We start from the raw sequence: 27,846 nt of genomic DNA, 5'->3' as shown, positions 1-27,846 counted from the left end.
TCTCTTAACTATTTAATAACCTTTTTTTGTTTTCTTGAAACCACAAATGCATTCCATTAGTCTTTACCTTCCTCTGAGATCCTGTGTTGACTAGTAACCTATTTTCCCATAGGTTATCTATCTAAAGTAGTGGTTCTCAACTTGTAAGTCACAACTACTTTGAGGCCCAAGGACCACTTCACAGGAGTCGCATATCAGATATCCTTCATATCAGATATTCACATTATGATTCATAGCTAGCAAAATTATTACGAAGTAGTAATGAAAATGACTGTGGTGGGGGCTGCCACAACATGAGAAATTGTATGAAAGGGCCGCAGCATCAGGAAGGTTGAGAAGCATGGCTCCAAAGATACTTGCAGCATTTCATGTTCCCCAGGCCTCTTTGCCTTTGCCTTTGCTTGTTTTCAGTGCTGTGGGATGAACCCAGGCCGAGCACAAGCTAGGTAAGCACCTGGCCACTGAGTTCTACCCTTGCCACAAACCTCCTTGTTTTAAACCGCTTTTCTGTAGTGTCTGTGTTCCTCTTTCTTTCCCAAACCAATTCGTCCTCATGGTTTAGTAAGACTGTTCCCTGTATGGTGCTTCTCTCTGCTCTCCTCCCCCTGTGCTACCTGAGCAGGGTCTTGCCTTGTGCTTCTGGGTCATGGGGTATTGGACTATTTTATCATGGCTTTATGCGGTAGCTCTCCTAGAATTGTCAGTGTTGAGTCTTCCAACCTCTGTGCAAAGAAGAAGACTTGGATAAGTCTAAGCTCTTGGATTTCATAGCTCTGTGTCATAGTCAGATCATTTTGATGCTCTGAGACTGTCGCTCTATATGACATGGTAATGCTACATTTTGATGATTTGTTAATTAAGGACGTATTTTTTGGGATGGGGGTGTTGTTAGTACAGTCCCTGGTAACACAAAAGCAAACAAACACCAACTGTTTACTAGAATATCTGATGTGTGCTTGCTTTTTTGTCAGGTTAGCAAACACTGCTCCTGCCTGTAGGGGAGATAAGGAAGAAGTAAGCCATCAAATTAGAGCACTACATGTCATGACAGTAATTGATTTTTGAGCCCTGTCTTATCTTATAACATATCTCTGTTGATGTTATATAGTATAAAACAGATATTCAGGTGATTGCTAAATGCATTAATAATTACTGGTGACAAAACATGAGATGTTGAAAACACTGTGTGTATTGATCTGTTTCTCACAACTACGGTTGACCATGTTTACAGTTTTGTTTTACATCTGTAGTGTCTTGATTGAAGTGCTGTTGTTTCTTCCTAAGTATGTTTACCCAGTATCAGACTTTCCTGTTTATTTCTTAGATGATGCAGAGAGTGCAGGAGATAGCCAAGAAGAGAGTGGACTGGATGACCATGAGGAACCCTTATTTGTGCCTCCCCCTGGGTACATAATGTATACTGTGCTTCCTAATGGTTCTCCTGTGCCCCAAGGAATGGCCCTGTATGCACCGTCGCCTCCTTTGCCCAACAGCAGCCAACCTCTGACTCCCGGCTCTATGGTTTATGGCCCACCTCCTCCTGGGGTCCCCATCATATATGGACCACCTCCCGCCAACTTTGTTGTTCCCCTTGTCCCTGTGAGCGTGCAGCATTGCAACATCCCAGAGCACCGTAACCTAGTAAGTGGGAAGTCCAACTCTGTCCACATTGTACCATAGCCCAGGAAGTGGGAAGTGCTTCTGAGTGCTTGAGAGGGACACACACATAATGAGTTACTGATATGTGGGGATAACCCAGAAGTGAGGTTATAGAGGTGTGTTTAAAGAACCATTCTCCTATTAAAATACGATTTTTGAACGGGATAGTAAGTTCTTAAACCCAAAGCCTGGTTTAGCTATTTTCTAAAATACTTTCAGTACAAAAACTAACAACTTTTTGTATGATTTTCTATTGTTAACTGTGGGTATTAGTATTTACATAAAGCTGTCACATACTAGTACCTAAAGCTTACATAAACACACACGTATATATGTGTATACATACATGTATATATGTAAACACATGTATATACATATATGTGTATGTTTATATATACACATGTGTATGTATATGTATGCATATATGTGTATATATGTACATGCACATGTGTGTATATACATATACAAACATGTATGCATACATATATACATATGTGTATATACGTATGTGTGTGTGTATATACACGTATGTATGTGTGTATGTATACACATGTATAAATACATATGTACACACACACACATACACATATATAGACAAGTATGCTGTGCATGTATATTTGTGCCCATGTATTCAGATATGTGTAAACAGAATGCAGTAAGTTTGGGTAGGATTTGTCTCTGGGTTAACTGATGATTATAAATTATTTCCAGTTTTGTATATGTATTTGAATTGTTTTTCTATTTAACGTTAGAAGTAATAACCAGTACTTTACAATTTTAAATGTTCATTAATTTTAATTACATGTACATGTGTGTTGAGGAGGATGTACATGTGAAAGGGTCCCCTCAGAGGCAGAAGTGGGCATCAGCTCTGGAACTGAAGTTACCAGCAGTTGTGAGAGTCCTGATGTGGATTCTGGGACAGAAACGTTAAATCCGCTCAAAGAATTATTGTGTAACAACACTTTTCTCAGGAGACACAGCAAACACATCTACTCAGCCCAGATAGGGAGCCTGTGACAGACTAAAGTACAGATGCCGCCAAAGTCCAATTTAGTGAATCAGTGAGTTTTATTGGGATTACTTATAGGAATATGGGTGAACAAAAATAACTCACAGACAGTGTATCACCAAGGCCCACTTCAGCACAGCTCACAGAAGCTGGGAACATGAAGCACACTGCACAGACTACAGGCAGCTCAACAGGTTGAAAGTGTTTTTTCCAAAGTGACTCAGTTGGTCTAAGCCTCTCCCAGTCCCCTCACCTTGTTTCTGCTTCTTCCAGGCAGCTGGTGTAATCTCAAAACTCTTTGTAGTTCTCTGCTTATTCTGGAAGGGAGGGGCCTAATGAATCTGATCAGTTTCAGGGACTTTGTGAAGCTACTTTGAGTTCTTTCCCTTCGTTAGGAGCGTCCCTACGAGATGGAATGTTCAGTCCAGGAAGAAACTGTGAAATAACAGCAGTATTACTGGGCCATCTCTCCAGTCCCTACTAATAATTTCTAAACAGCATGTTAATATCTGAATATCATTTGTTTGTAGATGTTATAAGTGACTGTGTGGATTCTCAAGTGTGCTTTTTATTCTTTCTTTAGGCTAGATTCCAAGAAGTGAGTGCTTCCTAATCTGATTGCTTCCTAAATTCTTAGTTCTAACACAATAAACTGTATTCTGAGCTCCTTTTTCAAGCACAGATCACTTGAAGCTTTTGTTCTCTCCTTCCTCCACAGCCCACTGAAGGAATAAATGAGGAGAGGATTCTGGTACCAGGCCATAGTCCCTTCTAGTAGGGCACACTTGGTCCACAGGCTCTCCATGCATTTATATGGCTACTGCAGCAATCACTCACGTTCTCTGTGGCTCTTTGATGTACATTCGGTTTATAACAACAGTTTTGTCTGTTAAGCACTTACTGTTATTCTCTCAAGTTGCTTCTTTTACTTTCCAGAAGTACATGACTCATACAGCTTCCCAAATGTACTTTCATACCCCCTCACACTTTAGCTACTACTTTCTTGAGACTGGGTCTCATTTATTCTGCAAAATGCAGGCAAAATATCTCTTCTTTTGGGAACCTGTTTAAACAGTTTTCCCATGCGTCCAGAGTGGAGAGAGACTTCAGTTTGTCTCTTCTGCTAGATGTATAACTTTGGAGGTAGGAAGGTGTGGTGGGGTTCTAACGCATAGTGAGACTATGAGTTATGTGAAATCTGTCAGTTTCATCTGTGACATGTTACGTTTGTCTTGACCCATTTTTTTTTTTTTTCCTTTTCTTACTGAAGTCTTCGAATCCTTTACTATTTTTCAGGCCACAGATAACCACTTTAATTAATTTCAACTTTTTACAGCAACTAGGGAGAGACACCCCCTGGTATCTCTAATGCAGCCACTCTCTTTGTTCAGGAGAATGAGGTGTCTAGACTAGAAGACACAGTGCAGCACTTAGAATCAAAGTGTCGGGAAGAACAGCGGCTGAACACATCCAAGCAGCATTCTGAGAAGGAAGTGGAGGAGCTGCATCAGAACATAGATGACCTTTTCCAAGAGAAGACAGAACTAGAACACACAGTAGAAGAGCTGCATAGGACCATCCAGAAACATCAACAACGAAAGTAAGCATTCACCATTGTATTTTTATAATTCAAAGGATATGATACCAGCTCTGAAGGACATCCTCAGTCTGCGCTGCCTCATAAATCATTTTGCCATTTTAGAAATGTCCTAGATTGTAACTGCAGAATAGTAAATGTTAACCATATGTGGGTGGAGCTCTTCCTATGTGGCAGTAGGAACTGAGAAACAGAATTAGTGGAATTGTAGACCACCATAGTAGATTCCATACTGGCTACCAAATTGAGAATCTTTCTCTCCAGTCTGTCAGCAAAACACTGTGGCCAAGTCTGAGTGCACAGATGGTATGAGCCTGCCTGCCTCTGTTATCCTTCAGCCTCACACAGTGCTGGCCTGAACACAGTGGTCTCCCCAAGCACCATTGTCCTATACCTCCACGCCTTCCCATGCTCTGTCCTCTTCCTGAAATGCCTTTCCTAAGCCCTGTCGATCTGTCCTGCCTTTCAAAACTAAAGTGGCAATGGGGAGGCTGGAGAGATGGCTCAGAAGTTTAAAGTACTTGTTGCTTTTTGTAGTGGATACAGGTTCAGTTCCTAGCACCCATATAGTGGCTCACAAACATCTGGTAATTCAGTTCCAGGAAATCTCATAACCTCTTCTGACCTCTAGGGCAACTAGACATTCAGTGGTGCATACACATACATGTAAGCAAACATTCGTACATATAAAATGTGAAGAAAGAAAAAAGAAAACAAGGTCAGGGATCCCTTTTATAGTAAGCCTCCCCACTCCCCTCAGGTATCCTGTATAATTTAGGGTTAGCAACCTTTGATAAAGCCCTTCTTATGCAGTCCTATGAACAACTCTCTGGTTGTTCATAGGATAATATCTTGACCTCCATCTGTGGGCACCTGCACCTAGCCTAGGGTCAGTTAGTTTGCATAGCTTGTATTGTCTGATCAGTTATATTAAATGCTATCTTCTGTGGTAGTCCATGAATTATGGCAGCTCCCCAGTTTCTGTTATGTAATCCAGATATTAGGGTTACCTGTGAGGCATACAGAATGAGACATTGTTGTCTACGAGTGCACAGCTGAGTGACTAAAACTGGCTGAGGAGAGTAGGACTTGTTGCTTGTGGGGTGGGGTGGGTGGTTATAGCTACTTTTCGTGGAGATACACTTGTTAAGAGGACGGGGTGGTGGGGCAGGAGGGTGCACTTCTCCCACTGGAACAGTAACAAAATGATCAGTCCAGGAAATTTGCATAACAGTGTTCAGGGGAACAGGCAAAAATTATCTGTTTGCTTTCATTTAAAGAAAGAAAAGCATCAATGTGCTGAGTTTGTTTTTGTGTTCTCTTGCCAAGCAGCCCATTTACAGAGTTTTGTCCTGTTAGCCTCGAGTTACTGAATTCTGTGTCATGATTTTTTGTTGACTCTTTTATGACAGTTAAAGAAGTAAGTCACAAAACCATGCAGTATTTGGGGCCAGCATACCCGGAGATTGTTCTCGAAGACTGCTTAAGGGACTGGATATTATTGTTTAGTCATTTCCTTTATTTCTATTCCTCAGAAAAATAATGTGGCAATGATGTCTTGGCCAGATGCTGACAGGACAAGTCCATCAGGCATTGTTCATAGTGTGCATCTACTGCCACAAATATCCCATATCTATAAGAGTATATTTTTAATTCAAGTTGAACATACTCAGTTCATAACCAGCTACCTCTCTTAGAAAGTAGTAAATTCCTTAGCTGGGTGGTGGTGATGATACATGTCTTTAATCCCAGCACTCAGGAAACAGAGGCAGGGGGATCTCTGAGTCTGAGGCCAGCCTGGTCTAGAGTGAGTTCTAAGACAGCTAGGGCTACACAGGGAAACCCTTTATGGGGGTGGGGGGAGGGGAGAAAAAGAAGAAAAGTAGATTTTTGAACATTTTTCATAGACTATGAATGCCCATATTGTCTGTGTTTAAAATCTCTTAATATTTATGTAATTTTCAGGAACTTTACTGATGGAAATGTTGAGAATCTTATGACTGAATTAGAAATAGAAAAGTCCCTCAAACATCATGAGGATATCGTAGATGAAATTGAGTGCATAGAGAAGACACTCCTGAAACGTCGCTCGGAGCTCAGGGAAGCTGACCAGCTTCTGGCAGAAGCCGAGAGTGAACTTGCGTGTACTAAGGAGAAGGTGTGTTTGGTGTGGTTCAGCCTGGGGCTCCTTGCAGTGACAGTGATGCAGGAGGCCTACTGCTGTCGCGTAAGGCTGCAGAGAAAACAGTGGTGAGAAAGAACATGCTGTCCAAGTCTGGGCCCTGCTAGTTAGGAGGGGGCATCTGGGCAAGTCGGCTAGGTCTTCAGACGTTGCTCACCTTGTCTGTAAATTCAGGCTAAGCATATGCAGGCTGTTCGGTATGGATTCACATTTCTGATGCTGTTAAGTTTTCAGCATGTCCCACCTCCCTATCTGAGGATTGAGGTTGCTCTTTGCTTTAAATTTGGACTCTTCAAGCTGTGTCTTTGTAAATGACCAATCTGATTCCTATAGAAGTCTTCCTTCATCAAGGTGAAGTAATGATGTCTTTCAGTTCCTGGGTCATAGATTTCAATTCATGTAAGTACAGTCAAGATGACAAAAAAAGAAAGGTTCTGAGATGTCCTTGCTGGTAACTTACCTCTGCAGCCTGCTGAGTGAGTGGTTATAGATTCTTTAGGCCATGATGCAGAAGAAAGCCAAAGAGGGAAAGTGACTTCCTGAGCCTGTACATTTATAAATGCCACTTCCTCTAGCAGCCCTGGCAGCCCTATGAAGTGGCATTGGCTCGATTTACACATGCAGCCAGTCGTTGCATAGCTAAAGCTTTGCCTTCCCAAGAGTTCTTTACTTAAATGAGAATTGCGAAGAGAAAAAGGCCCTCAGGCACATGAAACACCTCAGGAACTACTTTTACTTTGTTAGTTCATCTTGAATCTATTTAAGTTAATAGAAGCCTATACTTGGAACTGAGTGAAGGGTTTCACCTGCTAAATTCTGTGGATTGTGACTTTTGGAGAAACAGCTCTCACCTCAAAGAGGGTGGGTACAAGATAGCTTATCCTGGAGCCAAGTATGAGTGACCATGGCCTGAGAATACAGATTTAACTATTAATCTAACATTTTAATAGCTTCATAAGGTTTTTATAGTAACAGAACAAAAAAATCATAAAGCAAGACATTTTTCAAATACATTGGTGGAAACATTAGAGAGGCAGGAACAGTCAGGCAGGTGGGCTGCTGCTGTGGGCTGCAGATACCGTCCAGGCGCACCCTGTTAAGTTAATACAACTCAAAAGATGTTTGGTTTTGTTTTTGTTTTGGAGGATGTTTCAGCTGCTTTTCAGTTTTCTCTGCTAGTCAACAGGGTGTTAGGTCCCACACAGAGGTGGGCAAGGAATGTCTCCTTAGGAGGCTGAAACTAAGCTAATATAAATTGTAATGAGTCTCTGGACCTGCAACGTTCCAACCCCTCTATCTACATCACTAATGTTCATCAGCCTTTTAGGAATTCTTCACATGATCCTAAAAGAGAACAAGGAAGTCCTCATTTCTTTTCTTATGAGCAGTCCTGGTGTTGTTAACATCAGGTTGCTGTGTTAAGAAGTAGCTGTCATGGAACTAGAGAAAACGTATCACTTGTATTTGTTGTAATCAGTGGCATTGCGGCAGAAGGGTGACCACAGACCAGACACTCTTTCTCCTCTCAGGGACTCAGGGACTCAGGGATATATCTTAGGAAGAATGAGCAAGGAGGAAGTAGCTGAATGTGCCCATTGAACCTGTTAAAAGCTGACACGGAGACTAAAGCTCCTTTCTTCTTGAGTAGATGATGAGCTCTGCCATGGCTTTGCTTAATGAGCCGGCAGAGAGCAGCTGTCTGAAGAGATGCAGTAACATGTCCAGCACTGTGGACCTTGCCTGCGAGTTGACACCCACGGACACTTAACAGATTTCACAAGCAGACAAGTGCAAACTAAAAACTCCTTAGATCTGGCAAATATTTTGCTCAGGAAACCAAGCTGATTTTTTTGAAAGTGTTTTTTTTTTTTTTTTTTTTTTTTACCAAATCTAGCATAGGAGTATTTCCAAAGACTTCAAAATAAATCACCACCACAAAAATGAATGTTCGTTTCGGCTGATAGTAAGAATCTGGATGGATGGAAGCTTGGTAAAATTATTGCCAGTTAGTTGGCCAGGACTAATATGATCAAATTTTTGAAATAAAAAGATATCTCCATTCTCATCATCTTCAGTTGAATTTTTTCATAAGTGTATGTCTGTGATACTTCTTTTCACAGTGCTTATACTTTCCTGTTCCAACATTTTCTAACATCTGCATGGTGCTCCATCAGTTTTAATACACTACCACTTTTTTTTTTTTTTGTCAATGAGATACAATTTCTTATCTCATTACATTTTTACATAGTAATTATTTGCTTCTGGATAATTTCCTAAGCATTAGAGAGTCACAGCAAAGGAATGTTTTCACATTTTTCTGTTTTTATCTTGTTTTCTGAGAGGTGTACTGCCAATAACTATAGTGAATGCAGCAGCCAAATTTTGTTTTTAATGACAGTTTCTTTTCTAGACAAAGAATGCTGTTGAAAAGTTCACTGATGCCAAGAGAAATTTATTACAAATTGAGTCAGATGCTAAGGCATTAGAAAAGAGAGCCCAGGAGACTGCACTTAACCTTGTGAAAGCTGAGCAGCAACTCAGGTGGGTGGAGCGCAGTCCGCTGAGGTGGGGGAAGCCTGGGCTGCTGAGGGCTGAGGGGCTCAGGGTAATGGTTCACAGCATGCTAAGCCTGAAGGGCCAGAAGGATAAATGTTCTGTTGTAGAGTACTCCAGGCTGACGCAGAGGACTTGAAGCAGCACAAAATCAAACAAGAAGAAATTTTGAAAGAAATAAACAAAGTTGTAGCAGCCAAAGATGCAGATTTCCAGTGTCTAAGCCAGAAGAAGGAGAAACTGACGGAAGAGTAAGTAAGGCCTGTAAGGGGTGAGGCCGGGTGGGGAGGGGGCATTCTGGAGCAGCTGTGGGCCTCAGGCTTCTGAGAGGCTGCTGAAGTACTACCCTGCTTGTAGGCTTCAGAGTCTGCAGAGAGACATCGAGATGGCGGAATGCAATGAGGATCACCACCTGCAGGTCCTTAAAGAATCAGAGACTCTTCTTCAGGCCAAGAGAACTGAGCTGGAAACACTGAAGAACCAGGTATGATGGTAGACACTCAGAAAAGATTATTTTAAAACAGATTTAGGATTGCTGAATAAGGTTTATTTGATTGTAAAAAAGATAGAAAAATACAAAATAAAATATTAAGAATATGTGCATCCTCGAGTCAAACTTGCCATCTGTCCCTTTTTAGGTGACAAGCCAGCAACAGGAGCTTGCCGTCCTAGACACGCAGCTAGGGCACAGAAGGGAGGAGCTGCTTCTACTCCAGAACAGCCTAGTCCAGGCAAAAGCTGACCTCCAGGAAGCCCTGCGGCTGGGAGAGATGGAAGTTGCTGAGAAGTGCAGTCACATTAGAGTATGTTTGTCAGTAGGCTTTCTGAGGAGTTCAGGGCAGTGCTGAGGTTTATTTTGAAGTGTTCCCTGTTCTCCCCAGTTAAGATAGAAATGCCCTCTATGGCACCATTTTGGTGTGTGTGAATGTATTGCTGTTGAGGCTGTCATGTGACATACAGATACTCTGAGTCTCTCGCTTCTTGTTTTTCTCGTGTCTTCCTGTCCAGAAATGCCCTTATCCCAGTCACAGGCAGCATTGCATCCTGCCTGTGTCTCATGTGGAGCCACATGCAACCTCCTGGTTTTTTCAGCTGCTGTAAAGGAGTTTCTTTCTCTTGCACTTAAAAGCAGCTGCTTATGTCTTGAGCATCTCGGTATGTGACCGTGTCTGTGCCTCAGCCTTCTGCTTCCGACAGTCATTGAGGCTGGGAGCAGCCTTTGCATGACATAAATGACACAAACACATTTGCATGAACATAAGTTACTTTTTTGTAACTACACGGTGGATGTTAGTGCAAAATATGGTGCTATTGTAGATACCAAAGGCAAAAATTGATCTAAATTAAATTAAAAATTAGTTGTATGACCTAGAACAATAACAGAACTGATGGGTGTGAAAGGGATTTCGTTTCATAATTCACAGAGAAGATGACTTTTATTTAAACACAGGAAGTAAAATCACTTCTGGAAGAACTGAGTTTTCAGAAAGGAGAGCTGAATGTCCACATCAGCGAAAAGAAGACTCAGCTTGCACTTACAAAGCAGCAGGTGGAGAAAGAGGAAGGGAATCTTCAGGTAGTTTTACAGCAGCTGTCGATACATAAGACTGGTGAGTGTAAAAGGCAGGTCTCAGAGAGAGGCTGGCAACATCTGCACTGCAGGCCTCGGAAGAGAGCACATGACCACGTGCACATTTTCTGAATTTACAGATTATAAAGGGAATTTGCTAAGGTTTATTTAAAGCAAAATAACCGTGTTGGTGGCTGATTAGTACATGCTGATGGAAGGAAGGACTCTTACAGCTGATGGCAGTGTAACTGAGATGCTTCCCCAGGGTTTCAAGACTCCAAAAATTCAAACTTGTAAAACCAAAGTGCACGTTTTCTATTCATCCAGAAAGGGCCAGCCTTTATGTGGACCACAGCAAGATTTACAGTCACAAAGCTGGAAAGAAAAGGCTTGTGTTTAATATGTAATGACATGTTTAGTTGTAATGACATGTAAAAATAGAGAAAAAAAATTAGGTAAATGGTGAATACGGGATATAGCCCACTTATTTTATTTATTTATAGTATTATCGTGCTTTATTTTATGTGAGCATAGAGTATGCACATGTGTGCATGCCTGCGTATGTTCACAGCCCAGAGAACATCATATGTCCTGTTGGGTCAGTCTGTGTCTTATTTCCTTGAGACAAGGGTTCTCACTAAGCCTGGTCCCAGTGATCCTTCTGCACCCACACCCCCTTCACATAGAGCATTGCCGTTATACATGCCCACCAGTAAGTCTCGGGGATTCTGCCTCTGCACCTCACTGCACCCTGCCCCTCAAACATGCACGTAGAGCAGTGCAGTTACTGGTGCATACACGGCCACACCCAGGTTTTTGTATGGGTGCTGGGATCCAAACCTGGGTCCTCAGGTTTACATAGTAAATGCTTTTACGTGCAGAGTCCTGAAAACCTGACTAGGGAGGGAGAAAGTGAAGAAAAAACAAGATACACAGACCAGCCCACAGAAAAGCAGGGATCCGGTGGGACCTGCTCCCTCTGCTAGAGCAGCCCCAGTGACACAGCAGCCCACATCTTCAGTTTATGAAGTAGAGCCCCGTGTTGGGGAGGGGTCCAGTCTTGGTAGGAGGTCTCTGTGGGCCGAGATAGCAGCCTCAGTTCTATAAGCATGTGGGAGGAGGATGCTGCAGTTGCTGGTATGTGCACACACTGTCAGCATTCACACTCAGGCTAGGGAAAGGAAGGCTTCGCTTAGAGTCAGCTTCCTTTCCAGAGCTTCAGTGCACTTGAGACTTTTAGATAATTACCCTTGACCTTGGGTCTGGGGCCATGCCCATGTCTAACCAAATGTACTCCTGAAATAAAACACAACAAAATTCTGTTGTTGCCATCGTTTGAGTTTTTATTATCTTGTTTTGTTTATGGTTTATGTGTATGTGAGGACAACTTTTCGGGAGTTGGTTCCCTCATTGATCTCAGGTCATAATGTCACCACCCATTCTAGAGATTTCCTGTTACATTTATTAGTACTTATCATTTGGCTGTTGGGCTGCTGCTGCTTTTCCAGATTTTCTATGGAGAACAAATACCCATACTTTCAAGTTTTTCTACTTTAATTAATATTCTTCCATATAAAATGTGCTTAGCTTATTGTGTGGATATAAATGCTCCTAGAGTTAGAAATTTATTAAATGTTTTTAAAATATTTTTAACAAATCCATGTTGGATTTTTTTTTTTCTTTTGTTTTCTTTTTCGAGACAGTGTTTCTCAGTGTAGACTCACTTTGTAAACCAAGCTGGCCTCAAACTCATAGCAGTCCACCTGCCTCTGCCTCCCTGGGTGCTGGTATTAAAGGTGTGCATCATTATACCTGGCTCAAATTTGTGTTTTTCAGGTACTTTCAAAAAGATTTTTTCCTTTAAAGATAAAATTAGTACTATTTAGGCAACTCACAAAATTGTTTTTTCTGCTTTCTGGGTCAGTCAACAAGGAGTTACAGTCTGTTCTGTTTTGTTTCCTGGTTTGCTTATTAGCACTGACCCTGTTCTGTCTCTCTGTCAGAATTAAAGAATGTTGCAGACTTACTGCAGCTTGAAAATAGCAAGCTACAAGATCTGAAGCTACAGCATGACCAAAAGGTGGCGGAGCTGGAGAAGATTCAGGTCTACGTGCTGGAGGTACTGAGGAAAGCCTCTGAGACTTTACTGCCTTAGACTTTCTCTTTCAGGATGTCTGAGTCTTCTTTTATCTGACTCAGGAGAAACTAGAGCTGGAGAGTTTGCAGAAGACAGCTCTGCAACAGAAAAGGGAAATAGAGTGGCAGAAGCAGCTCCTGGAGAGGGACAGGCGGGAACTGGAGCACATGAGGGCTGAGATCCAGGCACTGCAGGCCTGCATTGAATGTCTGAATAAAGAAAAGGAAGCTCTCCAAGAACAGTATGAGAGCTGGGAAAAGAAGGCTGCCCACGCCAGAAGGTAAGGGCAAGGAGGAAAACTTGGAGGGTAGACAAGAGGACAGAGAGCTGTTTGTGGGGGTACACGTCTGTAATCCCAGCACTCAGGAAGCTGAGGCAGGAGCATTGCTGTGGATGTGAGGCTATCATGGTGTGCATAGCATGTTCTAAGACGCCAGTGCTATTTAGTAAGAACCTGTCTCAAAACAATAGCAAAAGCCAAGCTTGGTAGCACATGCCTTTAACCCCAGCACCTAGGAGGCAAAGGCAGGTAGATCTCAGAGTTTGAGGCCAGCCTGGTCTACAGAGTGAGTTCCAGGATAGCCAGGGCTACACAGAGAAACCCTGTCTTGAAATAAGAACAAAACAGCAAAAATTATAACAGAAAAAACAATATTATATAAACTTGATAGCATAATTTTCTGATATCCTCCCCCCCTTTTATTTTTGGTTAATTTTTTCCTAACTCTTCGCCCCTTAAAAGGATTTTTAACAAATTATCTCACCTGGGGTTAGACAGGTAGCTCAGTATAATGTGCCTTTCAAGCATGAGGACTTGAGTTCAGACTCTAGAGCTCATGTTAAAAGCAGGAAAAGCCAGACATGGTAATATAAACTTGTAACCCCAGCAATAGGGAGGTAAAGACGGGAGGATCTCTGGGGCACACTGACAAGCCAGCCTCACCTACGTGAGCTCCAGGCCAGTGAGAGACCCTATGTCAAGAAGAAAAGGGTGAGCAGCTCTCAAATACCTGGGGTCATCCTCTGAAACACTCACAATCTTTTTCTGGAAAGAAACATTTTGTTTATTGCTATAAGACAGATTTTTCTCAGATTAATCTACATATTTAAAAAAATTGCAGTCAAAATCCCACTAAGTTGTTTTTCTTCCCTTTTTAGAAAGTTGAAAGTTGGTTCTGAAATTTGTAAGGAAATGCAAAGGACCTACAATTTATAGAATTCTTTAGACATAGCACCACCACCACCAACAAAAAAAAAAAAACCCTTTAGAAAATGAGAAAAAGATTTAAGACTAACACCACCTGATTTTAAGACGTCATATAAATTATAGTAATCAAAACCGTATGGTACTGGTATACAGCAGATAAATGGATCCATGGAACAGAACAACAAAACTGTGGTTCCCAACCTTCCTAATGCTTCGAGCCTTTAATACAGTTCCCCATGTTGTGGTTACCCACAGCCATAAAATTACTTTCATTACTCTTTCATAACTATTATTTCATTATTCATTACTATTATGACTCATAATGTAAATGTCTTATGTTTTCCAATGGTCTTAGGTGACCCCTGTGAAAGGGTTGCTAAATCCCCAAATGGGTTGTGACTCACAGGTTGAGAACTGCTGGAATAGAGGGTCCAGAAATAAACTTTAGTATATGAAGCACAGATTTTTTTTTAGAAAATTTAAAAGGTATACTTTCAATAGAGAAATTATATTTTTAGAATTATTGCTAAAAGAATTGAATATCCAAAATTCAGAATACAAAATTTGATCCATATTTCACTATATTAAAAACTGGAGGAGCAGGAGAGATGACTCAACAGTTAAGAGCACTAGCTGTTTTTCCAGAGGACCTGAGTTTGAGTCTTACTATCCACATCAGGACACAGCCACATGTAACTCTAGTTCCAGGCAATCTGGCACTCCTTTCTGGCCGCTGTAAACACCAGACATGCAAGTAGCACACAGACATACATGTAAGCTGAACACCCATACACATAAAATAAGCCAACAGAATGGCTCAGTGGATAAAGGTTCTTGCTACCAAGCCTGGGACAGCCTGAGTTTAGTTCCTTAAATCCATAAAGTAGAAGGAAAATACTAACTCCTTAAGTTGTCATTTTATCTCTACACATGTGCCATGACATGCATATACCCTCCCCCACTGGATAAATAAGTGTAAAATAAAATGAGCCATAAACAGATAACAAATTTTAAATGTAAAACTTAGAGAAGGTAAGCCCCTTGTGACTTTGAGTAGAGCAAAAAAATTTTAACTAGGTACCAAAAGCATGATCCATAAAAAAAAATAAAGCACAAGAGTGGAGAAGGCTCAAGGAAGGCCTGAGTTCCAGGGACCAGCACCCACGCAAAGCGCTGGGCATTGAGGAGTGGAGATGAATGGATCCCATGGGCCCACTGCCAGCCAGTTTATCCAAAACAGTGAGTTCCCGGTTCAGTGAGAGAATGATTCATTTCACTCATGCTATTCAGGCAAGCCGACTATACAAACATGCCTTTACACATACACAAAAAAAATTAAACAAGTAAAGTGGGACATTTAAAGCTGACAAGATGGTACACATGAAGATCCAAAGCCTGATGACCTGAAATCTATCCTTCAAATCCACATAAAAAGCCAGATGCTCTGTCTATGCATCTATGATCCCAGCAGTCCCGTGGAGAGAAGGGAGGACGGGTAGAAGGGAAGCTCACATGGCAGCTAGCCTGGGCAACGCAGCATGGCAGAAGCCTGAGACACCATAGCCAGGGCCAAGAGAGCCAGCTCCTGGAGGCCGCCTTCTGGCCTGTGCTCAGATAAGTGTGTAACGAGAAAGAAGTGATCTTGGTAGAAACTGGACGTGGATGCCCGGCATGGCACTTTAATTTCTGTATGTGGGAGGCACAAGGCAGGTGGATCTGTGAGTGCGTGGCTGGCCTAGTCTACAAAGTGAGTTCTACAAGAGTCCGGGGGATGTAGAAAGACCCTGTCTCAAAAAGCCAAAATTAAATTAAAAATAAAAACTGGACATTTAAAAGATCTCTCCAAAAAGACACTTGAGAGTAATAAGAATACATGATGGGTTAGAAAAATCTTTTTAACCATGTGTGTAATATAGGACTTATGTCTACAAAATTTATGGTATAAAGAACTATCTAAATTTGACTGAAAATAGCCCAGTTTTTTAAATGGGCAAAAGATTTTAACATATATTTCTATAGAAGATATATAATGAAAAATAAGTACATGAAAAAGCACTAAGCATCATTCATCATTAGGGAAATCCAAGTTAAAAGCACAGTGATAGACACACCTTCTAGAATGGCTGCGACACGGGCAGACTCTGTTTTCCATGTGTTTCCTGCCTTTCCTTCATGAGGAGTTAGCAGTCTGTGTTTATCACTCAGCCTTATTTTGTTTTGTTTTTTGGAATTCTGAATGTTACATGTGTTTTTGTAAACCTTTAACTTAGTAAATCTTTTTCTTTTAATCTCCTATTTGAAAAGCTATAAGGTTTCTTTTGAAAATGAAAATTTTTAAATGTATTCTGAAATTTAAATTCCTTTGAAAATTAAAGATTCTTTTCAAAATTCTTTTAAATTTCAAGCCTTACCCTCACCCCATCATCCTGCTGACTGTGCCCTGTGGAAGGCAGGTCTTTCCCCTAGTCTGTCGAGTGTGGGTATTTTCTATTTAACAGTCTGGTTTATTCTGTGGTAGAGTATTAGCAGCTACTGAAGAAAGCAACAAAACCGAACAGGCAAACTTAGAGAAGCTGGAACAGGGTGTCAGAAAGCTGCAGCAGGAGCTGGAGCACCTGAACCAAGACAAGCTTGCCCTGCACCACGACATTTCCGTTGTGCAACAGCAGCTACGGGGTAAGGGCAGAACTGTACACACGTGACCCCCTTAAGAGAAGTGCTCGTGCAAAATGGGGGGCGGGGCTTCCTCTAAACTTAGAGTATAGGTTTGCTTACACCACTTTTGTTGAATATGCTAAGTCCAAATCATACACTTTAAGACACATTATGTTTCTTAGGGAACAGTTTAAAATTAGAGCTAAAAAGGTTAAATAAAAATTTTGGGGGGCCAGGCAGTGGTGATGCATACCTTTCATCTCAGCACTCAGAGACAGAGGCAGGTGGATCTCTGTGAGTTCAAGCCCAGCCTGGTCTACAGAGTGAGTTCCAGGACAGCCAAATGTACACAGAGAAACCCTGTCTTGAAAAACAAAATAAACAAACAAAAAATTACTTTGGGGCTAGTGAGGTATAGGTAAAAAGCACTTGCCACCAAGCCTAATAACCTGAGTTCTTTCCTTCAAGATCACAACAGATGGAGAGAACTAAGAACTGACTCACCATTTCTTGACCTCCATACTTCACATTGATGCATGGTACATGCTTATACTCACTCTCACAAATACACACAATAATAATAAATTGACATCTCCCCTCAGGTCATAACTGTGACCATGTGTGGGCAGGGAGGGGGTGTTAAAGGTAAATAGTAAAAATAAAAATGTCTTTATTACCAAAATTTCTGATAATTTATTTAGGAGAAATGCCTAAGTATTTGTAGCTAATGGTGTACTTTTTGAGCATTTATTATGTTCTAGTCATGATGTATGTACTGTCTCATTTAATTCATGTGACAAAAATAGAGCTGGTGATGCACATCTATAAGCTCAGCATTCAGTAGACAGAAGCAGTCAGAACCCACTTGACTGCATAATGAGACACTGTAGCAAAAACAAAACCTTTGTAGCATTTTTGATATAGAAACCAGTATAAGCTTAATTTTCTCGTGATTTGCCCAAGATCACGGTAATAGATAGCAGTTTTATCTATACATTGTCTTCATGAAAGAATGTGCCAGGGTTACATCCGACAGCGATGTAGAATACACCCATTTTTAAACCATGCATCTCACCAACAGTATTATCTAAATGTTTATGAGATTCTTTAATACAAAAATCTTTAAAAACCCATCTGGGTTGTACACGTAACTGTCTTTTTGGCTTTTCATAAAATAGTATGGCATCATCATTAGTTTAACAAAAATAAATGTAAATTCAGTTCTGATGTAGTTCAAGGGGGGATCCAACGGAAGCCTGTATATATACATACAAATAACATTTTATGAAAATGTTTTTATAGGTAAACAGGATGCCATAAACTCCCTACAGGAGGAACTAGATAATACCCAAGACCAGTTGAACCTCGCAAAGCAGGTAAGGCTCAAAATATAACTTGCTTTTTATGACTTCACTACAGCCCCACAGGGCCCCTTGCACAGCCCCACAGGACCACCTACCCAGCACCATAAAGCTCCTTATACAGCACCATAGGGCCACCTGCACAGTACAGCCTTCAGATAAGGCTTTGGTCCTTGGGTGGGTCACTAAGCTGTTTCAGCTCTTGATTCAAGTTTACCCAAAGCTAAGAGGAAGTAGGGTAGTAGCTAGACGACAGTCAAACAACAGTTCCTTGAAGCCTCTGCAGGGATACAAGGATACAGGGATGCAGGGATCCATTGCGCAAATGAGCTTGGGAGCAGCTGTCCCTTGGGAGCAGGGGTCTGGTTAGGTGTTGACCAGTGTAGCTTGTGGCCTGTCTTTTGATGACCTTCTAGGTGACTCAGGGTTAGCCTGTGAGAGCAGGGCTACAGTTTGGGTTTCAGAGGACTTCAAGCAAATTAGATGAAACATCTAAATTCTCTTTCTTTTCCTTCAGGATTTCAAGTTTCTAAGACATAAAACTTTGAAGACAAATCATTTTAAGATTTCAAGTGCTTAAATTTTCCTGTGTTAAAGTTTTTGAACTTATCTAAATATTTCAGATAGTAACAAAACAAGGCTTAATTCTCGTGTTTGATTCCTCTTTGTTCTCAGTAGTCCTGGGCTATTTGCAGGCATCAGTTGTTCCAGTCTCGGTAACTAGGCAGCCAAAGCTTTTGCTGTGGTTTCACCTTCCTTTGCCATCTTACTTTTTAGATGCTAAGAGAAGGAAAGCCAGGAATTAACTTTGAGTCCTGGGTATGTTTCTGTACATTTGCTGAGAAAATAGAGGGTGTGGCACTTTTCAGACTTGGTAGGTTTGGACTACACTGGTCACCTTAGGAAGTGGCTTTGTGAAGCATTTCAATGTGTACCTTTGCCTAAAGGACCTGCTTCAGACCACCAAGCGCCAGAATGCCCTGCTCGATGAGCAGGCGCAGCTGCAGAAGGACATCAACAAATGGGCTGCCAGACTTGAGAGCAGGCAAAAAGAGACGGAAACAAAAGAGCAGCAACTTCAGGAGCTTCAGAATAAGATCAGAGATGGCAAGCTCCAACTAGAACAGCAAGAAATGGTACTGTACAAAAAAGGGCCATCTCTGCTTCATGGGAATCTGTGTCTTCCACCTCCCTCCCCACCCCGAATCAGATTGCCCCGTGTGAACCTTCTCTGTGACTCTTTGTTAGTGGTCCAGGATTGACAGAATAGAAAAGCATAAAAATCTTAAAGGCCACATGCTAATTAATTAGTGGCTTGCATCCTCTTCTCATGGTGGCCAGTTGGCTTCCCAGCCCCTGCTTCATCTTTATAAAGTCACTGGCATTTGGTCTGTCTGTCTGTCTCCGGAGCTTCCCTCTCTTTGTAGGCATTTCTCTTCTTTCTTTTGAACTGGAACCTCTCTGAAGATCATCTTGTTCTTTTATGATTGACTCAGGGTATTGTCTTTTCAGATGTTTCAAAAACTCCAGGAAGAGAGAGAAAGTGAGGAGCAGAAGTTAGAGGCTGCTAAAGTGACACTGAGGCAGCAGCAGGAGCAACTGGAGAAGGAACTGACAGACCACAAAATCAAACTGGACCAGCTACTTGCAGATGTGTCAGCAGCTGAAGGACGCCTCAGAGCCCTGCAGGAAGAAGAGCGCTGCATAGAAAGCCTGGAGAAGATGCTGTGCCAGGCCAGTAAGTATACTGCGGGGATCCGGCCATCCAAGGAGGGGGCAGGAGAACCAAAGCGGGAAGGAGAGCAGCTGCTTCTGAAAGATGGCTGAGGACACAGGGAGGTGGGGGAATGTGTCTTCATGGGGAAGTTTCACCCTGAGACTGGCCAGTTTGTCTCTTTGTGCCCTTCTGCCTCCTTTAAGAACATGAACGGGAAAGTGGGACATTAAGGTGAGACATTAGAGACTCTCAAAGACAGGTTATTGGTGAGCTGTGCATGTGGGCACATTTGGCCTCAGCTATCCAGAAGTACAACAGCAGCAGCTGTTGTTGACTGCATGAGCTATGCTAGAGTCGGGATGTATTTTGATGTCAGTTTGCTCTCTCCTGGTGAGCCTTTCTTGAGCCTGTGGAGTGATCAGGGCTGTCCTATGAGAGCCAGTACTAGATGGAACGGCAGAGTGAATGACACACCACTAATAGGCAGCCTGCCCTCAGGAGCACAAAGCTCTGCGCAAAGCTGCTGCCCAAACCTACTAAGCATGCTCACATTCCAGGACAGCAGCTTTTAGAACGGGATCAGCAGCTGACAGAAAAGTCAAGAGAGCTGCAGGCCCTGCAGAAAGAGGCTGATGCCATGAGGGCAGACTTCGGCCTACTGCGAAACCAGTTCTTAACAGAAAGGAAAAAGGCGGAGAAGCAGGTGGCTTGCCTGAAGGAAGCACTGAAGAACCAGCGGAGCCAGCTGGAGAAAAACCTTCTGGTGAGTATTTGCTACAGTGGATGTCTAGAGAAAACAGGATGTTTACATTGAGTTGACATACACATTTCACTTATATACTGCTTCACTGTAGGGAAAAAAAAATGATCTACCAACCCAGGCTCTATCCCAGTAGTTATTATTGGTACATTTAATGATAATTTATTGTCAAAGTACATGGTAAGTTTTACCTGAGACTTGGTCACTAGTCCCAGAGCAGCCCTAGCTTCTGGCAGGGAGGCCATCCTGGGGACAGTATCAGTACAGTAGAGAGCTGTGCTCTGCTCAGCACTATGGGCTTCAAGTATCGGGCTGGTAGGCACTTTTACAGATCTGCACTCAGAGCTTGTTTGTAACGTTCTGCCCTTTTTGGTCAACATTGACTTTAATCAAGCATACTAAAACCAGGAAGCCCAATCTACCCTGCTTTTTACCCTTGAACTAAGGCTGGGTTTGATTGTGTCATTCAGAACAGTGAGCACAATGGATTCCCAGGAATGGGTTTCCCTCTCTCCCTGGAAAAATAAGTGAACACTGTTGTATGAAATGAATCTGAGGCATTTTCCAAGAGGGTGATGTTCCTATAGCTAGGACTTGGACAAGATGGTCATAAAGATAAAATTTAGATGTCTTAAAATTTAAGCTGAGCATGATGGCACACTTCTTTAATCCCAGCACTCAAAACCAGAAGCTAGAGAATATCTGAATTTGAGACCAGTCTGGTCTTACATAGTCGACCAGAGCTACAGTCAGAACCTGTAAAATAACAATCCTCTCTACAGCCCATGATGATATTGTTTCCTTTTCATGGATAATTGATGGGCTGAGAGGGGAAAGTAACTTGTCAGAAGAGGTAGTACTAAAGATCTGACTTCAAACTCTAGGTTCAAGTCCTCCCAGCCGTACTACATCTGCCTATAGTACACAGACTCAGCTCCACTTTACAGCTGTAGAAACTGAGGTTGTTACAGCGAAAGTGAGCGTGGAAGCCAGTAACTGCCCCTGTGGGACTGAAAGTCATTGCCTCCCTCTGTGCTAGGAACAAAAGCAGGAGAACAGCTGCATGCAGAAGGAAATGGCCACCATTGAACTGGTAGCCCAGGACAACCACGAGCGGGCCAGGCGCCTCATGAAGGAGCTCAGCCAGATGCAGCACGAGTACCTGGAGCTTAAGAAACAGGTGTGTACCCTAGAACCCCAGCTGGCCAGCCTGGGCCACCATGTAGGCTTAGGACACACTCCCTCCTCAGGTCTCAGACATCTCTTTAAGAGCAATTTTATCAGCCTTAAACTTTAAACATGCACTTAAGGAAAAAGAATTGGTTAAAAGTATACTTTTTAAATTATTTTAAATTCAACTAGCATTTTTACAAGTGGTATTTATTTATTGTTATTTTTGAATACACGTGTGTGTGTGTGTGTGTGCGCGTGCGCGCGCATGTGTGCCCCCCCACACACTATGGTGAGCATGAGGCGGCCAGAAGACAACTTGTAGGAGTCAGTTCTCATCTGCCTACTGGGTTTTGGGGACTCACCTCAGGTTGTCAGGCTTAACAAGTATCTTTACTTGATGACCAGCTCAAATGACTTTTTAAATGAGTGTGCAGGCACAGCTCCCTGGTGTGCAGGGACACATGTGCGGAAGTTGGAGGACACCTTGACTATCATTCTTGGGAACGTCAGCCATCCATTTTCAGACAGTCTCTCGTTCTGGAGTTTACCTGTTTGAGTAGACTGGATGGCAGTGAACTCCAAGGAACCTCCTGTCTCCCTCTCCCCAGTGTTAGGATACCAAGTGTACCTTCATGCCCAACATATTTATGTGAGTTCTGGGGTTTGAGCTCACATCCTCATGCTTGCAAGTGCCTTACTGACTGACAGACACTTCCCTGAACTCCTCAGCTTACTTTTTATGTTGTGTGTGTGCGCACTTGTGCACATGTGTATAATAATACACATCTGTAAACATACATGTGGAGACTAAAGATCAAACTCGGGTATCATTCCTCAGATGTCCACCTTGCTTTTTGAGATTCCTGTCTTACAGTTTGTTGCTGTGCTAAAACATCATGAACAAAAAAGTACCTTGGGAAGGAAAGGGTTTATTTCCGCTCACAACTGTCAGGTAACACTCCATCACTAAGGAAATTCAGGGCAGAAACTCAGTGTGGGAACTGAAACAGATGCCATGGAGGAACACTGCTTACCGCCATGCTTCTCATGGCTTGCTCAGACTGCTTTCTTACACAACTCAGAACCATCAGCCCAAGAGTGGCCCTACCCAGTGTGCTGGGCCCTCAATACATCAATTCTTAATCAAGAAAATGTCTGACAGACTTGCCTATAGGCCAGTCTTACGGAAGCATCTTCTCAATTGAGAGCCCCTCTTCCCAACTGACTACAGCTTATGTCAAGTTGATGTAAAACTAACCAACACGGTCACTCACCGGGACCTGAGGCTTACCAATTTAGGACAGGCCCTGTACGTCATCACCCTGTAGACCCTCAAGCACTGGGACAACAAGCACATGCCACCATAGCCAGCTTTTTATGTGAATGCTAGAACTGAAGCTCCAGTCCTTGTGCATGGCAAGCACTGAGCTATCTCCCTAACTCTTTTGGTTAGTGAGTGTGTGAGTGTGGGTGTTGTGTGCAATTAAATGGCTCATGTAGAGGCCAGGGAAGGGCACTGGGTATCTTCCTCTTACTGCCTTCAAGACAGGGCCTCTCACTGAACTTTCAGCTCACTGGTTAAGCTGGCCAGCCAGGGAGACCCAAAGATTGACCTGTCTTCACCTGCCCAGTCCTGGAATTGTAAGCATGACTGACCTCGCTTGTACAGCCTTGTAAGTTCTGAAGATTGAGTTTAGGTCCTTATACTTGAAAAGTAAGAACTTCACTGAGTCAGTCAGTGTTTGTAGATCCTTCAATACAAGACATATTAAGCAATTCAATTCCACATCCTGATTCTAATTACTGGTGTTTGACCCCCAATACACTGTTTAGATGGCAAACCAAAAAGATTTGGAGAGACGGCAAATGGAAATCAGTGATGCAATGAGGTCACTTAAGTCTGAGGTTAAAGATGAAATCAGAACCAGTCTGAAGAATCTTAACCAGTTTCTTCCAGAACTACCAGCAGATCTAGCAGCTGTTTTGGAAAGAAATGAAAACTTAGGAGAGTTGGAAAGCTTGAAAGAGAATTTCCTATTCACCACAAGTGAGAGAATTTTTGAAGAAAAATCCAACTCTCCCCAAGTTCACATCACGGTAAAGTTTGCCCTGCTCTTCCCTGGGGTTCACAGACTGACAGTTTAATTCCCACCTCCCCCAGTAAAGCCAAGAACGTGGCAGGGGAGGAGGGAAAGACGGTAGGCTCCCACTCATGGCAGTTGGTGACTCACTGGTCTCCTTTTCTTTTTGTAAAAGGATGAACACTGGCGTGGAGCAGCACTCCGTGAGAAACTGCGCCATCATGAAGATCGACTAAAGGTTGCCTCTTAAACACAAAAAGCCAGTATGAGATAGCTGACACTAGTCAAGAGTGGAGAAATGTTTCCAAGTCCACATATTGCAGCACTCAGAGGACACTTCCAGATCACACTGTAGATGTTCAGAGAAGCTGACATCACACAGACAGCAAATGGCTATCAGGATTCAAAACCATTTAAATCCTGGGGCCTTGGATATATAGTTTAGTGGCACAGCATTTGCTTAGCACGTGCAAGACACTGGATGCAGTCCAGAATTCCAGTGTGAAGTTGTGTTCATTAACCTTGGCAAGGTCTCCCTCTGTACTCTATAATAGACTGTCCTGGAACTATAGGGTGGCCTTGAACTTGGGCTCTCCTGCCTCAGTATTCCCCTTAATTACTGGGGATACTGCCATACCTTACCCTCATTCCTGTTTATTAAAGTCATTTGCTTATCATATATGAAGAAGCTAAATTCAGGTGCATTTCTTCTATGTAAATCCCACATCTGGTAACATTTTTCAGGCTCAACTTCGCCACTGTATGTCTAAGCAAGCAGAAGTATTAATCAAAGGAAAGCGGCAGACAGAGGGCACCTTACACAGTCTGAGGAGACAAGTCGATGCTTTAGGAGAACTGGTCACTAGTACCTCTGTAGATTCAATGTCATCACCAAGTCTGTCTCATCTAGAATCTTCCCTTGCAGTGGACTCCCAACTTAGACAAAGTCAGGTAAGAGGGAAGCTCTTAAAGTCTAGTGTTACCTGGAATACTTGAAAACTTTGGGTTAGGTGATCCGAGATGACTTGGAATTGAAATGCCATTCTCAACTGTCTGAGCAAAAAAACAATCTGCCATCACTGGGCAAGGTTTACCTGGTGTCCAGGTACAGAAAGAAGGTAAGCCAGTAGCTGAGCTAGTGAACTGGAACTGGGAAGAGTAACCCAGGAAAGATCAGTTTGTATCCTTATTTTCTACTTGATCAGTTTAGAGTAGACCTTCAGGGTTGGAGAGATGGCTCAGCAGTTAAGAGCACTGGAGCTCGACCCGGATTAAGTGCATCTCACAATTATCTATTGGGTTTCAAAGGACCCAACACCCTTTTCTCCACAAGCACCAGGCACCCAGATAGCGCAGACATATACAGACAGGCAAACCAGCCATATACACCAGATTTCAAGTCTGGATTTCCCTGGGGTTTATTTTAGTTGTTGTCTCATTTCTCAAAGACATCTGAATGCAGACCTCCTTGCTCCATGTGGATATAGAACTCTGGATCTCACAAGGTTTTTCTCTGTAGGGCTTAGTTACTAATTAATCACTTAATAGGAATATAAAGTAATTCATGAACTGGCAACAGTAACACATTATTGTTGGGCAGAAAATGGCTTCCATTTTCAGGTGCTAACTCTGTGTACATACCCAACACTGTACATACAACATCCCATTTAGAAGGTACAAGCTGTCCCTTTACGTAGGGGAAGAACTACATAAAAGTGGCAAATAACAGGTAAAGGCAAAGGACAAATCAGGATATAGAAGCCCACCTACCTTTGCCAGAAAGCAGTGTCTTGAGTATACTGTAAATCACAGGAATATCCAAGGATAGTTGCTTCTTTTTGATTGGCCTGAAGGACAGAGGACTTACCTGAGTCACAAAGCTAATGAGCGGCAGGGCTAAGATTTTAATATAACCATAGTAAACCTGTGCTGGAGACAAGGTGACGGCCCAAGCCACATGGCCCTCCAGAGCTTAAATAAGACTGTGAAGCAATAAGCATAAAAAAAAAAAAAAAAAATGCATGAGCTTTGGAGGTACTCTACATGACATTAGGGGCACAGCTGAGATGTAGACAGCGTTTCAGTCTGGGTTTGTCATCTGGGCCACTGTGAAATGAAGCCTTGAATTAGGTTGGGATTGGGGGCTGGCCTCTATGCCTAAAATTGTTATTTCCCTTCTTTTCAGAGCCCCTTCCAAGTTCTGCAAGGTCTATCAGAACCAGACAGTTATCGCCACTGAGTTTCCTACTCGCAGGTACGTTAGCAAGCCTGCATTTAATTGGAAAATCTCGAATTCTGGCAGCCTCAGGAAAAATAACTATTTTTCATCATTTTATAGCAGTTCGTCTTACAGCATTTTAGGGGCTGGAGATGTATCTTAATGGTAGAACACTTGCCTAGCACATTTATAGTCCCAGATTCAATCCCCAGCGCTACAGAATAAATCTCAAAGCAGTTCTTAAGCACATCACCTTGCCAGTCATCATGCTACCACCTCTTGTCCTTTTAGAGGTTTAACTCATCCATTCTGCTTCTGTCTTACTGTAGGAAAAGCTCCAGCCGTGTACACCTAAGAGAAAACAGCTACTCTCCTACCTCACTGACTTCCAAATTGGAATGTCAATGTTATCAAGATCCTGTGAATGAAGACTCTGAAAATGCACTGTAGTTTGTTTGTACCATTTATGTTTATGGGGTTTCTGTAAATCACATGTACATGTGGGAGTAGATGTACTTCCAACCCAGGATGTAAGGGGCTATTTTGACTTTTGTCCTCCAATCTTGGAATATTTTTTTATAAAGCCAGTAAAAATTCAGCCACAGATACTGAGTCCATAATTGGTATGTCTAGTTACTATGAAAAAGAACATACTTTTGCCCACAGGGTTATGTTACTTTTAGATTCTGATCAAAAATTATTTTTAATATGAAAATAAAAGGTACAATCAACTTGGGTCTGTCATCTAACTCTCCATTTCAAAGGTGGTCATCAGGTTACCTTTATTCCAAGATAATGACAATCTTCCAGCCATTTCTCCCCGCTTTTTACCTAGTCTACTTAGCAACGAGTGCTTCCTTCTTCAGAAGTATCTGGTAAACTCTTATCCTCAGGCTGCTTTTCCTCGGCTTACTAAAATAGTAACGCTTTGGTGGAAAACGTCAAGACTATACTCTGGAGACCCAGCTCTGATGATAAATGTGTATTCTAGTGAACCTCACGCACTCTGACAGCACGACACTTTGACTGATGCACTTCTTTAGGAACTGTCACACACACAGCTGTGTGGCTCTAACAAGTCACAATGTTGTTGTCAAGCTAGCCTTTCGTGCTACAACACTGCACCATGTCTGCACAGCACAGCCCAACAGCTCCTCACCATAAGGGTTATATTCTCATAAAGCTATCTATCTGGCCAGAGTTGAACCATTAAGATACAGGATACATATACTTACAAGAGACACCACTTACTGCACATTATGTCGAAGGCATTTATTTCCAGCACAAAACCAGTCTTTCGTATTTCTCCTTTTTCACTTTACTTCTTTGTAAAATGCTTGAAGGTGTGGGCTAATCACAACTATTGACACGGTTTGGGAATAGGACTTGATGAAGGTAAAGTATCCCCTCATAGTCCCACATTTCTTATTTCTACTCTACACACACAGTAGTGGAAATTACCTTCTCTTTTTTTTCTCTTTATGGTGAGGGAACTAAACCATTTTTCTTTTAAGGCCACGTTTAAAGCAGTTCTCAAAACTGAATTTACTGAGTAGAGAAGTATAATGAATATATGAAAATACCTGATCCCAAAAACTACCTTTCTATAGCTGGGGATATGCTTCAGTGGCATAATGCTTTCCTAGTATGTGAAAGTCCTGGGTCTGAGCCACCATGCGCACCAGAACTTGGCAGCTTTCCAAAAGGACATCTTTCTAAAGAAACCTTGTACAGCCTTTACTAGTACTGTGTGACCACCACCAACAAAGCTCCATCCGTCATTTCATCAAACGCTTCATTACTTCAGAACAACAGCTGAACGCTGTGCTGGTGTACTGATGTGGACAAGCACTAGTTACCACCAGAGGGGCGCCTCCACAGCAAAAGCAGTGAGAAAGCCAGAGAAGCAGGCACCCACACAAGCTCTTAGGAGTTAAAAGTTAACAGAAATCCACTTTGCCTAG

General features: G+C 42.3%; 1 protein-coding gene across 10 annotated transcripts in view; it reads left to right on the top strand.

Moving 5' to 3' along the window:
- The window catches only part of Cntrl (centriolin), a 77,467-nt gene extending 50,848 nt beyond the window's left edge, over positions 1-26,619 (top strand). For 7 of the 10 annotated variants that reach the window (XM_055600215.1, XM_055600216.1, XM_055600214.1 and 4 more), the window contains 21 exons: positions 1,325-1,641; positions 4,063-4,271; positions 6,234-6,426; positions 8,861-8,991; positions 9,114-9,254; positions 9,361-9,487; positions 9,642-9,806; positions 10,454-10,613; positions 12,577-12,692; positions 12,773-12,990; positions 16,436-16,593; positions 17,875-17,948; positions 18,881-19,069; positions 19,446-19,671; positions 20,208-20,413; positions 21,450-21,590; positions 23,417-23,680; positions 23,840-23,902; positions 24,409-24,615; positions 25,850-25,918; positions 26,212-26,619. In XM_055600215.1, the coding sequence (XP_055456190.1) occupies positions 1,325-1,641; positions 4,063-4,271; positions 6,234-6,426; positions 8,861-8,991; positions 9,114-9,254; positions 9,361-9,487; positions 9,642-9,806; positions 10,454-10,613; positions 12,577-12,692; positions 12,773-12,990; positions 16,436-16,593; positions 17,875-17,948; positions 18,881-19,069; positions 19,446-19,671; positions 20,208-20,413; positions 21,450-21,590; positions 23,417-23,680; positions 23,840-23,902; positions 24,409-24,615; positions 25,850-25,903 (3,359 nt within the window). In that variant the 3' untranslated portion in view covers positions 25,904-25,918; positions 26,212-26,619. Of the gene's footprint in view, positions 1-1,324; positions 1,642-4,062; positions 4,272-6,233; positions 6,427-8,860; positions 8,992-9,113; positions 9,255-9,360; positions 9,494-9,641; positions 9,807-10,453; positions 10,614-12,576; positions 12,693-12,772; positions 12,991-16,435; positions 16,594-17,874; positions 17,949-18,880; positions 19,070-19,445; positions 19,672-20,207; positions 20,414-21,449; positions 21,591-23,416; positions 23,681-23,839; positions 23,903-24,408; positions 24,616-25,849; positions 25,919-26,211 lie in introns of those variants that run through there. The other 3 variants (XM_055600217.1, XM_055600219.1, XM_055600221.1) reach the window with 3 other exon arrangements.
- Positions 26,620-27,846: the final 1,227 nt, after the last annotated feature.

This window comes from Psammomys obesus, unplaced genomic scaffold, assembly GCF_907164565.1.
Source record: "Psammomys obesus unplaced genomic scaffold, mPsaObe1.curated_primary_1811, whole genome shotgun sequence".
Classification (NCBI taxonomy): Eukaryota; Metazoa; Chordata; class Mammalia; order Rodentia; family Muridae; genus Psammomys; species Psammomys obesus.
This window is presented reverse-complemented; position numbering and strand designations above follow the sequence as displayed.